The sequence below is a fragment of the Astatotilapia calliptera genome, chromosome 7, assembly GCF_900246225.1.
Source record: "Astatotilapia calliptera chromosome 7, fAstCal1.2, whole genome shotgun sequence".
NCBI classification, from domain to species: domain Eukaryota; kingdom Metazoa; phylum Chordata; class Actinopteri; order Cichliformes; family Cichlidae; genus Astatotilapia; species Astatotilapia calliptera.
Window position 1 is genome coordinate 2,555,313 of NC_039308.1, and position 19,596 is coordinate 2,574,908.

The following is a 19,596-nucleotide window of genomic DNA, read 5'->3' on the forward strand; positions in this document are numbered from 1 at the left end:
CCTCATATTCCCAAACAAGACTATATCTAGACGGGTTGGGCACACGCTTCTATACCTTGAAATATGTATGAGACAATAAAAACTGAGACTCTGAGATTTAACCAGTACACGGACTCTCCAGGACACCATGAAGTTGGAATACAGCCAGAACCAAAGGGCAGAGGGTGGTCAAAGGATCTCAAATGTTTTTCTCTGATTTTCATCAAGTGTCTGAGTCCACACGTCTCAGTTGGAAAAAGTAGGAGTTCTGATTGTGTCACATCAAAGAGTGAGGGAACAGTGGAGCAGGAGACTGACAGACAGATCTGTGCAGTGTCGGCAGTAATGTGGATCATCCACATGGAAAGGATCCAGTTGCGATGGTTCGGGTATCTGACTAGGTGAGGTGTTTCCAAAATTTCCAAGCAAGAGAAGATTCTGGGTGCGGCCCAGGATGCACATAAGAGAACATGTCTTTGGGAGAGATTATGTCCCCCACAGGAGCTGGAGGAGGTGGCTGAGAGGCACAGGGAGGTGTGGCCAACTCAGACTGCAGCGCCCCTGCTCTGTGTCGAGCACCCAGAAGATGGATGGATGTATTACACTGAAAATGTCAATGTGATTTTTAATGAGATTATTTTCTATTAAAGCAAAACACAAACTTTTAAAATCTGAGTCTGTTCATTCATGGTATAAATAACCTCATGCTCCTCCCAAACAGCTCTGTGAACCCACATCAGCACTTCAAGAGAAATGTTCATTTAGAGCAGGATGTTGGTGGCATGCCGGTCATGTCCAGATGTTCCCCAGAATTCATTAGGCAGTGATTTTTCTGCTGTCAGCAGACATCTTTAGTGTGATCTCTTTGATAAATGGGACATTTTGAACATCAGAGCATATTTTCTTCTGTATTATTTTCAACATGTCTGCTTTACTTTGCTGTTAAAGACCAATAATGACAATCAGCCAGTCATGTGCTGCATTTTGGCTTGAACAGGTGTCGACCTTTTTCAGTATCATTTCAGCCTCAGTCTGTGTTAGAGATGATGGATGCCTCTCAAGCAGGCCCATATATATATATATATATATATATATATATATATATATATATATATATATATATATATATATATATATATATATATATATATATATTATATATATATATATATATATATATATATATATATATATATATATATATATATATATATATATATATATATATATATATATATATATATATATATATATATATATATATATATATATATATATATATATATATATATATATATATATATATATATATATATATAAAAGCTGGATAGCGTAGTGGTTAAACTACACGCCTTTGGAACAGAGGATCGCAAGTTCGATTCCTGCCTGGGGCGTCTGTATCCAGTAAGGGTCCTAAGGCTAGACCCCCTATGCTAAGCAAGCCTACCGCAGACATGAGCGAGACAGATAAATATGAAGGCATGCCGGCTCGGACGTCGCCCGGATCAACAAGGTCCGCGTCAGGTGTTGAGGAACCAGGGCACCCTGACGAAAAGTGGGCTACTGGAACAAGAAGGCATCGGTGGGCAAGGGACGAAAACAGGGCGTTGTTGGAATGCTACTACGCAAGTACGTTACGTGAAGTACCCTCAGAAGGTCTGCTAGATGATGTTAATGCAGCACTACGGGCAATACCTACAACCACGATTACCGACACTAACAAGCTGATCTACAATACGGCAGCAGTGATCAGTGAGATGCTTGGCTACAAGTTGAACAGCCACAAGGGGCAGTACCCTCCATGGAGAAGGAGGCTAGAGGGCAAGATCAAAGTAGCACGGAGGGAGGTTAGCCAACTAACGGAGTTGCAGAAAGGTGCGACAAATAAGGTGCCTAAGAAATACAGCAAGCTGTCCATACCTGAGGCCTTGGAAACTGCCAAGCAAAGACTCACAGCCTTGGCCAGCCGCTTGAGGAGGTACACCAGAGAGATAGAAGGCAGGAGAATAAACCAGCTGTTCTCCACAGAACCAGCAAAGGTGTACTCTCAGTGGCAAGGGAACAATAAGAGAACAGCACCACCAAGGCTGGAGACGGAGCAATACTGGAAGAGCATATGGGAGAAGGATGCAACCCATAACGGCAATACTCAGTGGCTAGTGGATCTGAGGGCAGACCACAGCGACCTCCCTGAACAGGGTCCAGTAACCATCACAGTGGCAGATATCCAAGAAAGGGTCTCCAGTATGAAGAGTTGGACAGCACCAGGGCCCGACATGGTTCACGCCTACTGGCTGAAGAAGCTGACTGCACTCCACGAGCGTCTGGCAGCACAAATGAACCAGCTGCTAGTTAACGAGAGACACCCGGAATGGCTAACTGAAGGCCGGACGGTCCTGATCCCCAAGGACCCCAAGAAGGGACCGGTCCCCTCCAACTACCGACCAATAACCTGCCTCAGTACTACATGGAAGCTCCTGTCAGGCATCATATCGGCTAAGATGAACAGGCACATGGGTCAATACATGAGCGGGACACAGAAAGGAATTGGCAAGAATACCAGAGGTGCAAAACACCAGCTACTGGTAGACAGAACAATCAGCCGAGACTGCAAGACCAGACTGACCAACCTGTGCACTGCCTGGATTGATTACAAGAAGGCCTATGACTCAATGCCCCACAGCTGGATACTGGAATGCCTAGAATTGTACAAGATCAATGGGACCCTAAGAGCCTTCATCAGGAACTCAATGGGGATGTGGCGTACAACACTAGAGGCCAACTCCAAGCCCATAGCACAAGTTACCATCAAGTGCGGGATCTACCAAGGAGATGCTCTGTCCCCACTGCTGTTCTGCATAGGCCTGAACCCCCTCAGTGAGATCATTAACAAGACTGGCTACGGATACCGACTACAGAACGGAGCAGTTGTCAGCCACCTCCTGTACATGGATGACATCAAGCTGTATGCCAAGAGTGAACGAGACATCGATTCACTGATCCACACTACCAGGTTATACAGCAATGACATTGGAATGTCGTTCGGACTGGAGAAGTGTAGTCGGATGGTAACAAAGAGAGGGAAGGTAGTCAGAACTGAGGGGATTGAACTACCAGAAGGCAACATTGCAGACATAGAGGACAGTTACAAGTACCTGGGGATCCCGCAGGCAAATGGGAACCATGAAGAGGCCGCTAGAAAGGCTGCAACCACCAAGTACCTGCAGAGGGTCAGGCAAGTCCTGAGGAGTCAGCTGAATGGTAAGAACAAGATCCGGGCCATCAACACGTACGCCCTGCCCGTGATCAGGTACCCTGCTGGGGTAATAGGCTGGCCAAAGGAGGAGATAGAAGCCACTGACATAAAGACAAGAAAGCTCCTTACCATGCATGGAGGGTTTCACCCCAAGTCCAGCACCCTGAGGCTGTACGCTAAGCGGAAGGAAGGGGGCCGGGGACTGGTGAGTGTCAGCACCACAGTCCAGGATGAGACAAGGAACATCCAAGAATACATTGGGAAGATGGCCCCAACTGACCGAGTGCTCAGTGAATACCTCAGGCAGCAGAAACCCAAGAAAGAGGAGGGAGACGAGGAACCATCATGGAAGGACAGGCCCCTGCACGGTATGTACCACCGGCAGATAGAGGAGGTGGCTGATATCCAGAAATCCTACCAGTGGCTGGACAAAGCTGGACTGAAAGACAGCACAGAGGCACTAATCATGGCAGCACAAGAACAAGCTCTGAGTACAAGATCCATAGAGGCTGGGGTCTATCACACCAGGCAAGACCCCAGGTGCAGGCTGTGTAAAGATGCCCCAGAGACAATCCAGCACATAACAGCAGGGTGCAAGATGCTAGCAGGCAAGGCATACATGGAACGCCATAACCAAGTGGCCGGCATAGTGTACAGGAACATCTGTGCCGAGTATAACCTAGAAGTCCCGAGGTCAAAATGGGAGATGCCCCCAAGGGTGGTGGAGAATGACCGAGCTAAGATCCTGTGGGACTTCCAGATACAGACGGACAAAATGGTGGTGGCTAACCAACCGGACATAGTGGTGGTAGACAAACAGAAGAAGACGGCCGTAGTGATCGATGTAGCGGTTCCGAATGACAGCAATATCAGGAAGAAGGAACACGAGAAGCTGGAGAAATACCAAGGGCTCAGAGAAGAGCTCGAGAGGATGTGGAGGGTGAAGGTAACGGTGGTCCCCGTGGTAATCGGAGCACTAGGTGCGGTGACTCCCAAGCTAGGCGAGTGGCTCCAGCAGATCCCGGGAATAACATCGGAGATCTCTGTCCAGAAGAGCGCAGTCCTGGGAACAGCTAAGATACTGCGCAGGACCCTCAAGCTCCCAGGCCTCTGGTAGAGGACCCGAGCTTGAAGGATAAACCGCCCGCAGGGGCGCGCTGGGTGTTTTTTTTTTTTTTATTACAGCTAGAAGCAGTTTTAAAACAAGTTGGTTGGGGCCCTGCCAACAAAGTCTCAGAGCAATATCTTCAGACATATGGATGGGAGGGAATGCATTCTGCCCTGGCTGGCACTGAGCTCTACCACAATGTTTAATATTGTATGGCTCTAACCTGCTGGGAAATCATTCCTGGGACATCTACGGGGCTTAAAAGAAATCAGACTCCAAACAGCAACTGTTGCAAAATTCACAAAATGTGTATCTACATTAGTTTCCTTCACTTAAAGCCACTGTTAGGGTGGCCGTGACTTTTATTATTCTAAGGATATTTACCACAGTATGGTGGGCAGCATAGAGATCTCTCCTTATGGTGATGTGGTGTGTAGTCTAGCTGACCAAATCAGTGCTTTTCACATTCATTTAATGTTTATTGTTTCTTTGTATGTTTTGTCATTATTTTATTTCCACATCTGGTCAAAGCCCACACACAGAATACGTTTGAATGAAATTAACACTGGGGCACTAACAGTGGAACACTGCCACCATGCGGGCAAATGTGGAAACTGCGCGAACAAACGTTCACCAAATGACATGTACGACTAGCAGTGGTATCTACCGTGTTAAATATAGTATGTTAGTTTGCATATGTGAGCAAGCGCGTGGTAGATATTTTTATTGAATAAGTGAAAAAGCGGAACATTTTAAACCCGAAAGGGCCAGGGAGTCACAGGAAGCGGACTGATTTCACGGTTACACGCGTACTTATGCTTCCTGTAGGAGACTTGGACGCGGTAGGCACTTTGTGGTCATGTTTAAGAATGTTTTGAGCAGATTGCTGACTGAAACCTTCTTTGTTGAGCGTAATGTGAGAAACACGCCGTTATTACGGAGGGTAGCTGCCGTCTCCGCGCCGGTGAGGAGCTTTACGGACGTGAAGGACGAAGCGCAGCCGCCTTTCGACACCGCCCTGCTGGAGGTCCTCGTATGTCCGCTGTCCAAGAAACCGCTCAGGTAACACACACAGACCTGTGCTCAGGTTATTTACACGCTCTGGTTTACTCTCACTGTATTCTGCTTTTTTCTGTTCCTGTTGTTCAGCCGCGTTGCTCTCTAGCAGGACAAACGGCACCACCTCACACGCACTTTCTAATGTGTAAAACAGTTTGAGCCTTTTAAATTGTTCAGTTCTTGTCCAGTTTGAAGACGCAACACTGCGATGTACTTGCTGATTGGCTGGCTTATTAGGGTCTGTCATTTGCCTTCGCAGATACTTTACATCTGTGAAAACAAATGGAAATTATGCCTGAATCTGATTTAGCTGAACATCTGTGTGGCTCTCAACACAACCCCTTACTCACATAGACAAACACAACACCTACGCCAGGAAGCTCTTTGTGAACTACGGCTCAACATTTAACACCATCACCAAACAGACTGGAGTTCAGATGAACCTGGATATTAGATTTCCTCACTAATCGCCCTCAGATTGCTGTTAACCACGAGTTTTGGTTGTTGTTAAGTTTGCAGATGAGATGATGCAGTTGGAATCTGCCAACAGTGATGATACAAACAGCAGGAAGGAGGTTCATAATTTGACCCCATAGACTGATGATAACCTGCTCTTAAACACCACAAAGACCATTACAGACTTCAGGACCTTATGTCTATATACTTCTCAAACTTTATACTTTGTAATACATGTCAGTAAATTGTATTATTTAAGTACTGTCTGTGTCCTCCACTGAATCTTTTTTCTGAAAAGTTCTCTGAGATCAGATTTAGATTTTAGGTTTATCTCCTAAAACTTTTAAATTAATGATCATCGAGCTTCCTGTTGTTGAGTTCCTGAGGACTGCACACGAGCACATCTGTGCTGGTGTTTTTTACACACACCCATTGTGGGCAAATGCTTACATAAATATGATAACATAAAACAAGCATTGCATGTGTGTGTCATGGTTTTATTAAGTTCAGATGAACTACAGCTGCTACTGCTGCTGCATTCACAGTTTGTAGGAAATGTCAGCACTTCAGTGCTATGAAAGACTTATTCTGCTATGTTATTCCTCCACAGATACGAGCCTAAGACCAACGAGCTGATCAACGAGGAGCTCGGCATTGCCTATCCCGTCATCGACGGCATTCCCAACATGATCCCTCAGGAGGCCAGACTCATTCGGAAAGATGCTTCAGACACACCTGCACAGTAACAGAAAAGCCTTCACTTTGAGTTGACCTGAGCAAAAACAAACTGGACGCTGGCTTTAAAAAAACTGTTTGACTAAATAAAATTGAGGTGTTGGATTCTTTCAGTTGTATTTTGGCATTCTAACCAAACACACATCATCATCCGGCAGCGCGTTACCTCCGAGCCCATCTGCAAACATGTTGTCCCTGTCTGTGATGGTGGGACTGGTCCCCATAGTGTCCCTCTTTGGTTTGTTCTACTCTGCGGCGGTGGATGAGAACTTCCCTCAGGGCTGCACCAGCAGCAGCAGTGTGTGCTTCTACAGCCTGCTGCTGCCCGTCACCATCCCCGTCTACGTCTTCTTCCACCTCTGGAGCTGGATGGGGATCAAGCTTTTCAGGCACAACTAGGCTGGCAACTCAACACAGATGTGTTGAGCTGCCAGCCTCACACAGTTGTAAAACATCTGTGGCTGAAGTGGCTTTCATTTCTTTAAGCCCTTTGGAGGAAGGTAAAGACGGATGGTGCATGGATGCTTTTTAAAGCTGAAAATATTTTTGTGTCTCATTTAGAGTATGAGACACAGTATGTTAGTCAATACAGCTGTTAAACAAACCCCTGGATATCATTTGCACATAAAGTAGAAGGCTGTATATTTTCTGAGCAAATAATAAAAATCTTTATGCAAATCCACTGTTTCCATACTTGAGTCCTGACTTCACAAAACGGGAACATCTACTCGTTTTAAATGAATGCATTTGAATATATAACAGACTACATTTGTGCAGAATCGACTGTGCTGTGATCTGCAGTGTGTCTCAGTTTTATTGCATTCAGAAAATTCACAAGCTGACATTTAAAAGTGGAACTCAGACAAACTTGCCTGACAGCTCAAACATGACAGAGCACCCAAAACTTTTAAGTCGTGCTGCACAACACCGTCCTCAGATGTGTTTTTCTACCACAGTTCATGTTGAACTCATGAAAGCGTGATTCCTCTTGTGATGAATGTTGGGAACGTTCAGCAGGAGCCTTCAGCGTGCATCATAGAGGGAAACGCGATCTGACAGCATTAGAGCTGCTGACTTTCTGCTCAAAGTCTCGGGTTGAGCTCGAGGTTCAGGAGCAATGCAAATTTGACACACGCTGCTCTTCACCTGAAGCCACGAAAACTGAACTGGTGTTGCAGAAATGATGCAGTGTCTGCTGGAAAAGTTTTGGGAATGCACAAACTGTGACGTCTAAGGACTTTTATCTGAATCAAGAGTTACGATGGAGGCAGGTCGGAGTGTAGAAACCTGAAGATTCCTGCTTTTGAGTTTCAAACTTTGATTTTAAAGTTGTTTCTTTTCTTCTGTGTTCTCACAGTCATGCTGTTTCTTCTCGATTTTCTTTCCTCACAGCTGCTCATCCTTCTGTGAAACAGAAAGAGACAGGTTGGTTATTTTATTGAATTAGCGTGACTTAGTGCTCTTTTGGTATGAGCAGAGACGCCCAGCACTGAGCTGCTGACGGTCATTTTAAGTTGGAGAAAGTTGAAAAGAGTCACTGCTTGTTTGATTTGTCAGTTTTGCAGACAACAGCACACAGAGCACTTGTATCATCAGTCATGAGCAAACTTCCACTGGCTCTACTACGTATATATCAAAACAAAACAGAAATTTGATGCCTGTGATATTCCAGAGAAAGACCTCAGGCTTTATGTGGCCAGGCTCTGTGTAGTTTGACATTTTACTGAGCACATATGTGCACGTCTATCCATAAACTGGATTAATCATGCAAACTGCACGAACGTGAGATCCACGTGGCTGCATGAGGAGCTGTCAATGCTACGTTTGGTGCCTTTAAAGTTACCCTTCAGGATAGATATTGCTTTTATGACTTATTAGTTTCCCAGGTGAAATATGGATATGGCATCCTGCAGTTGCACCAGCAGCACAGTGGCCAGCAAGGCTTGCAACGCCTGCCCTGACCTCATTCATTAATGAATCTGTGGAGGATGGTCATCATTTCCTCCACAGTGCTTTTGGTTATCCTGCACAGTGTGGCAAGAAAACAAACCTTCCCATCGCCCAGTAGGAGGCTCCACAGACCAGCCAAAAGTTATTACCAGCTGTGTCACGGCTCCATCACTGTGGGCAGGCAGATGGAGCAGCATGTGAGTGTTGTTGATAGTCTGAATGCTGGTTTGAGATCAGCTTCAGTGATGAAGGAGGACATTCGGTGTGCATAAGGAGATTAAAGGCAGTCTTTAGGTCCCAGCTAGCTCAAACATGAGATAAAATACGCTGCACAGGTAAACTCGTGTTTTCTTTCTGAGCAAATCAGTTAAGCCAGGACTAAAGTTAAGCTTCATAACTGCATGAATGTAAGTTTTATATTTTACTGGAGCAGTGCTAGTCAATCCTTTCTGTTTTTTATTCCCTAAATATAGAAGTGTGTTGTTTGTTGTAATCATTTGTTTTGCATCAAATATTTTTAAAAATATTTTAATCCAGAGACAAAACTCGGCTTCTGGAAAAGAAAAAATGATCACGTTATGAGTCCTAATATTTGTTCCACTGTGTTGTAAACACAAGTTCTCCAAAATATTTATAAGAATTGATAAGAAACGAAGATCACTGAAACTATTAAAACCTCATTTTAACATGTTTTTGTTCAATAAGCCTCATAAGTTATGGATAAACCACATGAACCTTGTGTTTCTGTCATGTAGCGACTGATGCTGATCAACTGTATTTGGCTTTGCAGTTGCATGAATCCAAATGTGAAATTTTTGATTCAAATCATCAGAGGAGGATTATTTTGTTTCTGTTTATATTTTATTCTGCGATTTTTCTTTAACATTGAATATTTATCCTTTACTTGTTATGTCAGTACAGTTTATTATATTAACTGTTAACAATGGCACAAAATGCTGTGTCTGAAAATAATGCACAATATTTATACTTCATCTATCTACATAGATAGATAGATAGATAGAAAGATAGACAGATAGATAGATCGATCGATCTCATGTAAGGAGGTGATTATCAGTATACAAGGCTTATAAAAATAAACAAACACATTCACTTCCTCTACTTGTAGCTCAGGGAAAAAAGCAAGCATAAGCTAACAAAGAAGCTAGCTGCAGATTATATCAAAGAGGTGTGTAAGTGAAATACAATTGATATAAATATACAAGTACAGGTTAATACAAGCTGTCAGTATAAAATATAAATATCACATTTGTTCATTTCTTAAGAGTTTACATAAAAATTACACCATTAGATATGCTGTTGCATGCTTTTTGTTGCCATGGCAGCTTTTGAAAAAAAGATTTCAGGGTAATGTTGTGGTGGGACAGCTGTAAGACTGGTACAGCCCCTGCATTACTGGTCCAGGTCATTGCTGTCACGGCTGGGGGGGCGATAGTGGCTCTGGCAAAACTCCCTGATCCGAGCACAAGCCTCCAGCATCATCTCCTCCGGGACTGTCACCACAATGCGGAAGAAGTTGGGATACTCAAACGCCTGTGAAACGTCAGGAAGGATGGAGTTTAGAAATATGTCGGTGTGAGGACCGACGAATCAGCAGTGAGAGGAAAGGTGATGGCGTCTTACCGAAGCAGGCAGACAGAAGACAGACTGCTCAGTCACCAGCCGTTCGGTGAAGTCCACATCGTTCTTAAAATCTGGGAAGTGATCCATGTCGATCCCAATCTGGAAAATGTAAACACCATGGTTGGTCTAACCTCTGAACTCTGAATGCTGACATCATTCAGACTCCTTTACTGTGTGCACACTTCATTTGTAGTTTCCCACCAGTCAATGAAATCTTTCATTTTTAAAGGTATTCTGACCCTTTTAGTGGTTCCGACGTGTTCTCAGCTGTATTCCATTTGCCTGAATCATCCTTAATCATCTGACTGGAGAGACTTGAGAATTTCTCACATGGGATATCAAATCCCATAATTTTTATTTCACGTCACCAAAACTCTCAGTAGATCTCTTTGATAAAACTATGGTGAAGCAGAAATCTGCCAGCAGTGTCCCCGGGTGCTTAGCGGCCAAACTTTGGGAGAAATTTAAAACCATGAGGATTCTTCCTACATCCGTCAGTCTGGCCAAACAGAGTAGCCAGGCAGGTAGGTCCTTGATCACAAAGGTGACCAGGAGCCCAAACAGTCGCTCTGATAGAGTTTCAGAAGTCCTGGAGAACCTGCTGGTAGCACCACCATCTCACCAGCACCCCATCAGTCAGACTTTTATGTTATGGGCAAAGAGAAATGTAAACTATGACAATCTGTCCAAAAGGCCATAATGTAACTATTTGTTGCCATAGTAGAAGCACTTTGTCCATGTATCTACATCTCACATCTGCACATGGACACGCCTAAACTCATTATAAACCCCAATACACTCATTACCTGCTGACACTAGCCCCACAGAGAAGCACGGCGGTGGTATCATCGTGCTGTGGGGTGCAGCAGGTACAGGGAGATGAATGATGAATGCAAATAAATATAAATATTGTAGAGATTACCTAAGCTGTAACTGCTGCTCAAAGACCTCATTCAAAGTATGAATTAAAGGTCTAAAAGCTTCTGTAAAGTTTCTGTTTTAAACTCACAAATCTGATTTTTAAAGTCATTTAAATGGTTAAGTGTGAGTCATTTGCAAAATCCAGACACTGTGGAAATTTCCCATAAAATGTGATAACCTGGGCACAGAGCACAGTTCACTGCAAAAATGATGATGCTAAGTAAACTAAATGTGACTGAGAAAATGATCATGGCACAGAAATTTGAATGCAAACCACACGTTCAACACTCACCATGATGTACATGGCTCCTGAAGGCATGACAGGGTTCAGGCCGGGGACGGAGGACAGCTCGCTGAAGCAAATCTCTGAGTTAGACTGAGGAAGCAAAGGATGATAAACCGTTCACACAGTGTCATGTGATGCATATTAATGTGCATTACTATGTGATTTCAGACAGAATTAAGACATAACAACAAGAATCTGGACTGAAGGAACAAAAAAGGAACCAGGGTCAGCTACTGCTACTCAAAGTTAATTATAAAAGTGGAATATATTAAAACAACTTCTCTCCATTACCTTAAGGAAGCCGATGGTGTTGTTGTAGAAGCTTTGAGGAGTGCTGTCGAGGATTTGCTCCAGCGCCCCCTGAACGATGCTGCAGGCTCCCAGAATACGCTGGCTGAGTTTTACCAGACCCTGTCGAATCTGAACGAAGAAACGTGTCAGTCGGGTAAATGTAATGTGCAAATTATTGTATATCATTGTGTGTTTGGGTTTGAGTATTGGAACAATCGGTCAACGCTTCCCCCATCAGGAACTGTAAAATAAATAAATAAAAAGTACCTCAGTTCCAAATATATCATCCCTGTCATGGATGAGGATCCATCCCATCCTCCAGCCAGGCACCAGCCAGCGTTTAGCCAAACCGCCACAGGACAGGATGGGAACATCACTGCTGAGGGATGCCATTGAAGGAGAACTGCATCCTGGGAAAACCTGAGGGCAAAAACAAGAATAAAAACTTTATATTACATATGCAGATATTTGACGTTTACAGATGTTTCATTGAGGCAAACTGACGTGCAGCCGTTTTAATTCATATGACTTAAAAGGAGAAAATCATCATGCTGTTGTTGTTTGGATCAGTTTGGGTTTCCCACAGACTGACACCACAGTGAAAAAAACGAGAGGGCTTGGAGATAAGCGGAAAAAAATCATAGGAATTCTTGGTCATTTTGAAATGATGTTATTAACACGAAGGCTCGGTGTTAAAGAGAGACCAAACTTTCTCAGGCAGATCAGAGGAAGGACGGGAAGACCCAGGGCTGGAGGTGGGTTGCAAAGCAAGTTGCAGATGCACAGCAACTATTGCTGACTGAAGCAGCTCAAAGAGAGCACTTGCTCAAAGAGATCAGCTGATGTCTTATTTATTAATTAAGCATTTCTGTAGTTATGCTTTCTTCATTTCAACTTGTGTCTGATGCCCTCCTTAAAAAGAAGAGGAAACAAACTTCTGTCATTTACACAGCGATGTATAGTCAGAACTACTTTCATCCTCATGTTCACTAACAGCATGACAGCAGCTGTTTACAGAGTAAAACACAGCAGCGAGGAAAGTGTTAAAAGACACAAACAACAATTACATCAACTTTTTGCATAATCTTGCATAATATTCTTCCTGAAAGTCTCACAAAAATACCAGAGAGAAACAAAAGGAAGAGAGTTAAAGAGGGAGGCCGATGCTGAGGTAACCACAAAGAGAAACGTTTCACCCACAGAAAGCTGGTTCTTATTAAAGCTGCGTGACATGGAGAAAAGACACTACCCCGCATCCTATTGGCCAGACTGACGTGAATGACATAACAGCAGCACTAACGTGATTGCATAACTCGTTTTCTGGCACAAATGTCTTAAACGCCTCTCAGATCAAGAGGAGGACAAATGTAAAGCATTGATCAACATAGATGCAATGAAAAGCTTGATGGAGACAATGGAGTGAATGCATGTGCAGCTGTGTGCATGGCTTATAACTGTGACTCATAGGCAGGTCAAACATCTCCACAGAGAGCATGTTGACTGTGCAGACGTGCCCCATAAAACCACAATTTATCACTGAAGGGCTTACAGAGGTGAGGAGCAGGGGCACTGACCCACTGCCTGAAACGTCCTAGGTGTTGCAGCTCACAGTCGCCGCTCACTGAAAAACAGGCCTCACCAGTGCACCCTGAGGCCACGTCTCCACCCACCACACGGCCCCCATTCCTCCCCAGGTTCTGCTGTAACAAAACCAGACAGCTGCAGTAATTGCAAGCACATGCAGCCAAAAAAGTGCAAAGTCATTCTGGTCTGCACATGCTCATTATGGAACGGTCCAATGGTGGCGAGGTGGTTTGTGGAAGCACCCAGTAACCCCGACTTTAAACTATTACACTCACAACAGCTCCCACAAAAACAAGCTTTCAAAAGTTGTTTTTGTTCAGCTTTAATATCATCAAGCAGGCGAGTCAGCAAGTCCACTGCGACACAAGGCCTCCCAGTGTTTTTCCACAAAAGCACACATCTTCATCTCAACTCCAGAGCTGAGATGAAAACGTGTGAAGATGGCAAAGGAAATATCACAGACGATGCAGTGTGCAGCATGCATGTACTAAATGCCTCTTAAACGACTGATCGATCGATTGTTTTAGTTTGCACTCATTAGACAGACCAACACATTGTAAAGTGCAAAAGTCAAAACAGCTCAGATGTAACAAAGGACTGGAGGGAATAAATCCGAACAAGACCCAAACTGTCAACTTCAGCTGAGACAAAGATGATCGGAAACTCCTCAAAACGAACCCCCACGAACTAAAAGATGCTAAAGCATCATCGTTACTGTCTACTGCTACGTGAGTTTTATTTAGCAGAGACATGCCTGGAGGATAAAGGTGAGGCAACAAAGAAAGAAAGAAACGAGTGTAAGTTCAAATATTTCGGGAACCATTTATGTCAGAGGTAGAACACTCTATATGTACATATCATTTTTAAAATAATAGTTAGTATAAATGCATATGATGCACTTATAGCCTATAAAAAGGAAATAAAGGTGTTCTTACTGATCAATTTGAATTCTCAGTGGAAAATTACTGCACTGTTGCCTCATCTCCATTTGTTGCGAGCTGACAAACAATATGATGGCTGCCAGAGAGTGTGTCTGCTTATCTGTGGACATATTTGCATGACCTTCAACTAAACTTTGACCAGTACAGATTTTCCCAGACTGATGGTAAATGGCCTGCATTTGTAGAGCGCTTTACTCAGTCCCTAAGGACCCCAAAGCGCTTTACACTACATTCAGTCATTCACCCATTCACACACACATTCATTGTCATAAGACATGCATGTTAAAATGTGTTGCATCACTGACGGTTTCAAGAAGAGTTGCAGAATAAGAACTTTTCACATTTTATGAGCGGAGATCTAATTTTATTACTTTCAAGTGCGAGAAAATATTTTAGCAAATGTGAGGACAATAAGCTTGTCCTCATAAACGTTACGTTACATTATTATTCTTATTATGAGCAAATGCAATACTGCTGATAATGAGCAGAGAAGGATTTGTAACTGGAAGGTTTATATAAAATATTTAGTTCTGAATATAACAATATTTAAGACCCTATTATCCTTCGATGTACAGTAGACATTGATTGGTTTTAATATGTTGGAAAAGTTTTGCTTTTGAAAAAAATATCTGAAAGAATCTTGAGAAACAGGAATATTTCACAGTTTCTGATAATGCAAAGCTGATGAGCAATCAAACTTTTGAAAGAGCTCCACGATTACACCCACGTGTTCAGAAAAACAGTGTGACTGGTCCAGTATAGACCGAGCTGTCACTATATGCTGATGATTTAATTCTGTTTATTAGACAAAAATCTGTTCTAGCTTTATTCCATTTAATCAAACCTGAAATCTTTAAAGAAAACCTGTAAGTCACTGGGCCTAGAAAAGCAGACCACAGTTTTGCTGCATAGTTCTACTGGAAGTCTGTTCCTGTTAAAAGGCAGGTCTTTCTCCCCACCATCACCAAGAGATGTTCAGAGAGGATCGTCTGATTGCTCGGGTCTTTACCTCACTATTTAAGGTGCCCTGAGAAAACTGCTGTAAATTGGAATGAAATGTAATATTCCACACAGGTGAACAAACCATACACTTATTAGATAATGTCAACATAACTCCTTTTGGAGCAGTGCTGGTTATACAATGCTAGTACTATTTTGTGAGTGTACACTCGATACTTGTTCAAATGTTCAAATCACATGTTTTTGCTCCTTTTTGACAAAAGTTGCTTTAAATGTCCAAAAACATTTGTGTGACAATTTGTGGCTTTTACAGTTTTTACAACCAACATGACAAAATGATAAAATAGAAACATGTGGGACTTACCTTTTATATTTAGTACTGGACTGTATGTTTTAACATGGATGCGGTCTCACTTTAAATCTTTATCTATCCACTGCTTGTCCTTGCTGACCTCCCGGCCACTGGCCTGCACAGAGGCACTAATCCCCCCCATGTGCTGATGTGAGGTTGTGCACGCACATCAGCACATGCAGAGCCAGGGCAAATGCCACCAATTGGAACAGAACATCTACTGTCATTGTGGTTTAAAACAAAAAGAAAGTGCCTCGCTGGTGTTGCACGAGCCAAGCCCACCTGTGCTGAGATGCAGCTTGTGTCGACAGCTGCTACACTCACCATATCACTGTAGATCTCATCAGCCAGGATGGGGACACAGTGTCTGGAGGCCACTGGACAAAAGAAGAATGGAATTGTTTGAGAGATGTTGTGTTTGTTTGCTTACAAAACTGGAATTCTTCCCCACTCTGAGTGCAGCCAACCTTTGAGGATCTCCTGCAGGTGCTTCTTGTTGAAAACAGAGCCACACGGGTTGGATGGGTTGGTGATGATTAGACAGGAAGTCCTCTCATCAATCAGGCTCTCCATGTGCTGCAGGTCAACCTCCCACGACTTCTCCGGCTGTGAAAATAATCATAATACATGTTTATGCACCGATGAGTGTTTATTATCATTACTTTACTTGTATATTATGTTCATGCCACTTTTACTTTAGTAACTTTACAAATTACATGCTCATAAAATCTGATTCTTTGATATAAATGAATCCAGTTAACAGAAAACATAAATGCTGTGTGTTCCACAGCCTTCACCGTCACCAGCCTCATTCACATGTTTCCTGCTCTGTTGCTCCTTTGAGATGTGGTCATTAAAATATGTGAAATCTTTCTGGGAGAAATAACAGATAAGCTGAGTGTGGCAGATCCATTTGAGTTTACCCATGATTGATGTACTTGAAAAGATGATGCCACTAAAATGTAATAATCATAACTGTTCCAGCCCAAAAAGTGTTTAGTGCTTAGGCCAGCATTAAAAACAGAGAAACTGTCCCCACACTTACAAGCAGGTTGTAAAGTTTGACCTCGATGCCCATGGAAACAGCCAGAGTTTTATATAAGGAGAAGCCTGGGCACGGTACCAGGATATTGTCTCCTGGGTTGCACAACACACTGATAGCCAGGTCGATGGCCTGACTGCATCCGCTGGTCAGAATCACATCCTGGAAGAGAGACAGGGTCTTCTTTAGTTCGGAGAATCTGTTAATTTCACACAGGAACTCAAAACAATCCACTGTAACAAGCAGATTGACGCCAAAGCCATTTGCTACTGAGTTTTTAGTAAAAGTGTAGTTCACATTTCAGATTTAGGGGCAGACGGTAATGTGTGTGAGGAGTGAGCACCTCTGCCTCCAGTGGAGCCTCAGGGCAGCTGTAGAAGTTTGCCACCGCCTGCCGACTCTGCAGGTAACCTGTCAGTGGACGCAGAGAAAGGATTCATGATTGTACATGTTCAACAGTTTCTTCTGCGCTTTGCTGGCTCTTAGAAAAACATATTCATCTTTGCATCTATCTTTTCACATCATTTCACTTTAGGGATGGCTCACCGACAGAGGGAGCATAGCCGTTGTATTTTTGGGAGTCTATGGCATCCTTCATGGCCTGAAGCACTGCACCATCGGTGGGCAGGTTTCCAAACACGGTGGGATCCCCTGAGGAGCAAAGGTGAAGGTAATCAGCAGTTAGAAAAAACAAAGAATAAGCATGATGCAAACCCCCAAATCTAAAGGGAATTTTACGAGGAATCTCCTCACCGATCGAAAGTGCGATCATGGGTTTTTCCGGGTTCGGGGTGAGCTTCATCCCATCCACGATGGCCCTGATGGGGTTGAGCGTGTTGTTAGCCATCTCCGAAGGCTTCACCTCCCACCTTTGCCTCCGGCTCTTAGATTTGATTGGGTATAAGGCGCCTTTGATGTTGACATGGTGGACGCCATTCCCGTGCACCCCGTTTCTGTTCACTCCATTTTCATTTAGGGTTTTTCCATTTACCGTAGTTTTGCCACAAACTCCATTCCCGTTCATCTGAACCATGTAAGACTTGGTCTCCATCCTGGAACTAAAGAGTCCAGCACAGGATTAACAAATGATTCATTTAATCAGACTCAGTCTTGTAATGTGCCGTACTTTGTATCTATACTCTCCTAGATTGCAGAGGTGTCAATTTCATATACAATATTTATATATTAAATATATAAAAATATGTATTGATATTTATCATATTTATATCTGTAACTGTATTACAGACATATTTATTAATATATTTATTTAATGTAAACGTATGTATTTTTATTTATTTTTCCCAGTTTCTGTAAATATGTAAATTGATACAAATGCATATAAATACCAACGCAGAAAAATCCTAATTCTATAAATTCATTAGTTCCTTTGTTTATTTTATTATGACTGATTTCATCATCAGTGATTCCTCTGCATTATAGAATGTTTATTTATTTCTATTTATTTATTTGTTTAGGTATTTACTAAAGAGAGAGCTCTGAGTGTTTGTGATGGTGCGGTCACCAACAACTAATAATATATAAATACATACATGCATACATTTACCAATTAATACATAAAGCATGTCAAATTAAAAATTTATTTTAAAAACAATTAAATCACCACAAAAATTAATTCAAATGAATACGAACATTTTACATTAATTAGATTAATTAGAATCTTTATTTGTATTTTTTATGCATTTAATTGCTCTTTGTGTTTTTAGTACAATGACATAAGTTGAGTCCAATGAAATAGAATAAATGAATTAATCTGGGCCTTTGGGTTCGCCTTCTGATGTTGATGCATTTAGTTCCTTTCTATTAAATACATTTAGTTTATTTAATTGTTCAATTCTGTTTTCATTTCTTTAATTTGGCTCCGTCATCTCCGGTATATGAACAAAGGGCTCCAAAAAAAGGGGGGGGGGGAGGGGGGTTCTTGGTGTTTATTGGGCCTGATTACTCCTGCTTACTTCCAGCTGTGTGAACTTTGTGTTTGGAAAATACTAAAATAAAATACTAGAAATACTAAAAATCTTCCACCGACAACCTTCATACATCAGTATTATCTATGGGGTTTTTTTTTTTTTTTAAAAACGAATATATATATATATACACACACACACACACACACACTCATATATATATATATATGTACTATACTATATATACTGTAACAGTTGTTAATGGTCTCGCCTACATTGTGAAAAAAAATCTTTTTCCTGAGGTACAAAAAAAAAAAAAATTGTAAACTTTAGGTTTTGTGCGTAAAAAAAGAAAAAACAAGAAACAATTTATATATTTTCCTCATCAACGTGAATTATTGATCTGCTCAGATTTTGATCTCTTTTGCTGGATTACACTTTAACTTTCAAAGCTTTTCTGTTCAAGATTGTAATAAATGAAAGTGACCGCATTCACAGGTTAATATTTCATTGATAATTCATTCATAGATTCATCGGTCTACAAAGAAGCTGAGGTTTAGTATTAAGTGGTTTAAAGCATAAAGTTATCCAGTCGTAATAAGAGTGCTGTAATGTGTAATATAAGTCTTTGAAAACTTGTAATTTATCAGGATGCCACTCAATTCATACATGATTTAAAATCTGCCAATTAATGAAATTACATAATTTTTTTAAAAAAGAAAGAAAAATAATGTTGTTTACTTACCTCATGATTTATTCAAAGTCTCCAAAAAGCAGCAGCGCAGTTTAATCGCTCTCAGTTAAATTAAAGAACAGAAGCCAGGATGTACAAACCCGGCTTTATAGCGAGATCCCTGAAAATGGGTGTTGAGCCCTGCCCATAATTCCATTGGTGGAGGTTGAGGGTTGTACCATCACACCCCTCTAACATCACTAACCAGAACCATACGACCACAAAACCTTAACAGCATCAATCAGCATGTAGGAGCAGTGAAAGAGAGGAGCTGGCCTCACGCACAGGGAGACCGCCTCAGTGCGTCACGCCAGAATCAGCTGGGGCCAAAGCGAGGGTCTGACAGCAGGGCAGAAATCTATTGATCATGAAGGCAA

The 19,596-nt window shown here is 42.2% G+C and overlaps 3 protein-coding genes across 3 annotated transcripts; 2 read left to right on the top strand and 1 right to left on the bottom strand.

The window, feature by feature from the left end:
* The first annotated feature begins 5,103 nt into the window (after positions 1-5,103).
* On the top strand, positions 5,104-6,700 carry pyurf (PIGY upstream open reading frame). The gene is made up of 2 exons (XM_026176835.1): positions 5,104-5,405; positions 6,469-6,700. Exons 1-2 carry the CDS (start codon positions 5,203-5,205, stop codon positions 6,602-6,604), a joined length of 339 nt encoding a protein of 112 aa, XP_026032620.1. The 5' UTR covers positions 5,104-5,202; the 3' UTR covers positions 6,605-6,700.
* Positions 6,701-6,763: 63 nt separating this feature from the next.
* LOC113027216 (phosphatidylinositol N-acetylglucosaminyltransferase subunit Y) lies at positions 6,764-7,271 on the top strand. The gene has a single exon (XM_026176836.1). It carries the CDS (start codon positions 6,780-6,782, stop codon positions 6,990-6,992), a length of 213 nt encoding a protein of 70 aa, XP_026032621.1. The 5' UTR covers positions 6,764-6,779; the 3' UTR covers positions 6,993-7,271.
* Positions 7,272-9,447: 2,176 nt separating this feature from the next.
* On the bottom strand, positions 9,448-19,314 carry tat (tyrosine aminotransferase). The gene is made up of 12 exons (XM_026172463.1): positions 19,232-19,314; positions 17,315-17,619; positions 17,108-17,212; positions 16,905-16,972; positions 16,565-16,723; positions 15,987-16,125; positions 15,844-15,896; positions 11,950-12,102; positions 11,683-11,811; positions 11,398-11,481; positions 10,185-10,283; positions 9,448-10,094 (listed from the first exon to the last, which is right to left on the bottom strand). The coding sequence occupies exons 1-12, from the start codon at positions 19,234-19,236 to the stop codon at positions 9,954-9,956; spliced, it is 1,440 nt and encodes a 479-aa protein (XP_026028248.1). The 5' UTR covers positions 19,237-19,314; the 3' UTR covers positions 9,448-9,953.
* Between the last annotated feature and the right edge of the window lie 282 nt (positions 19,315-19,596).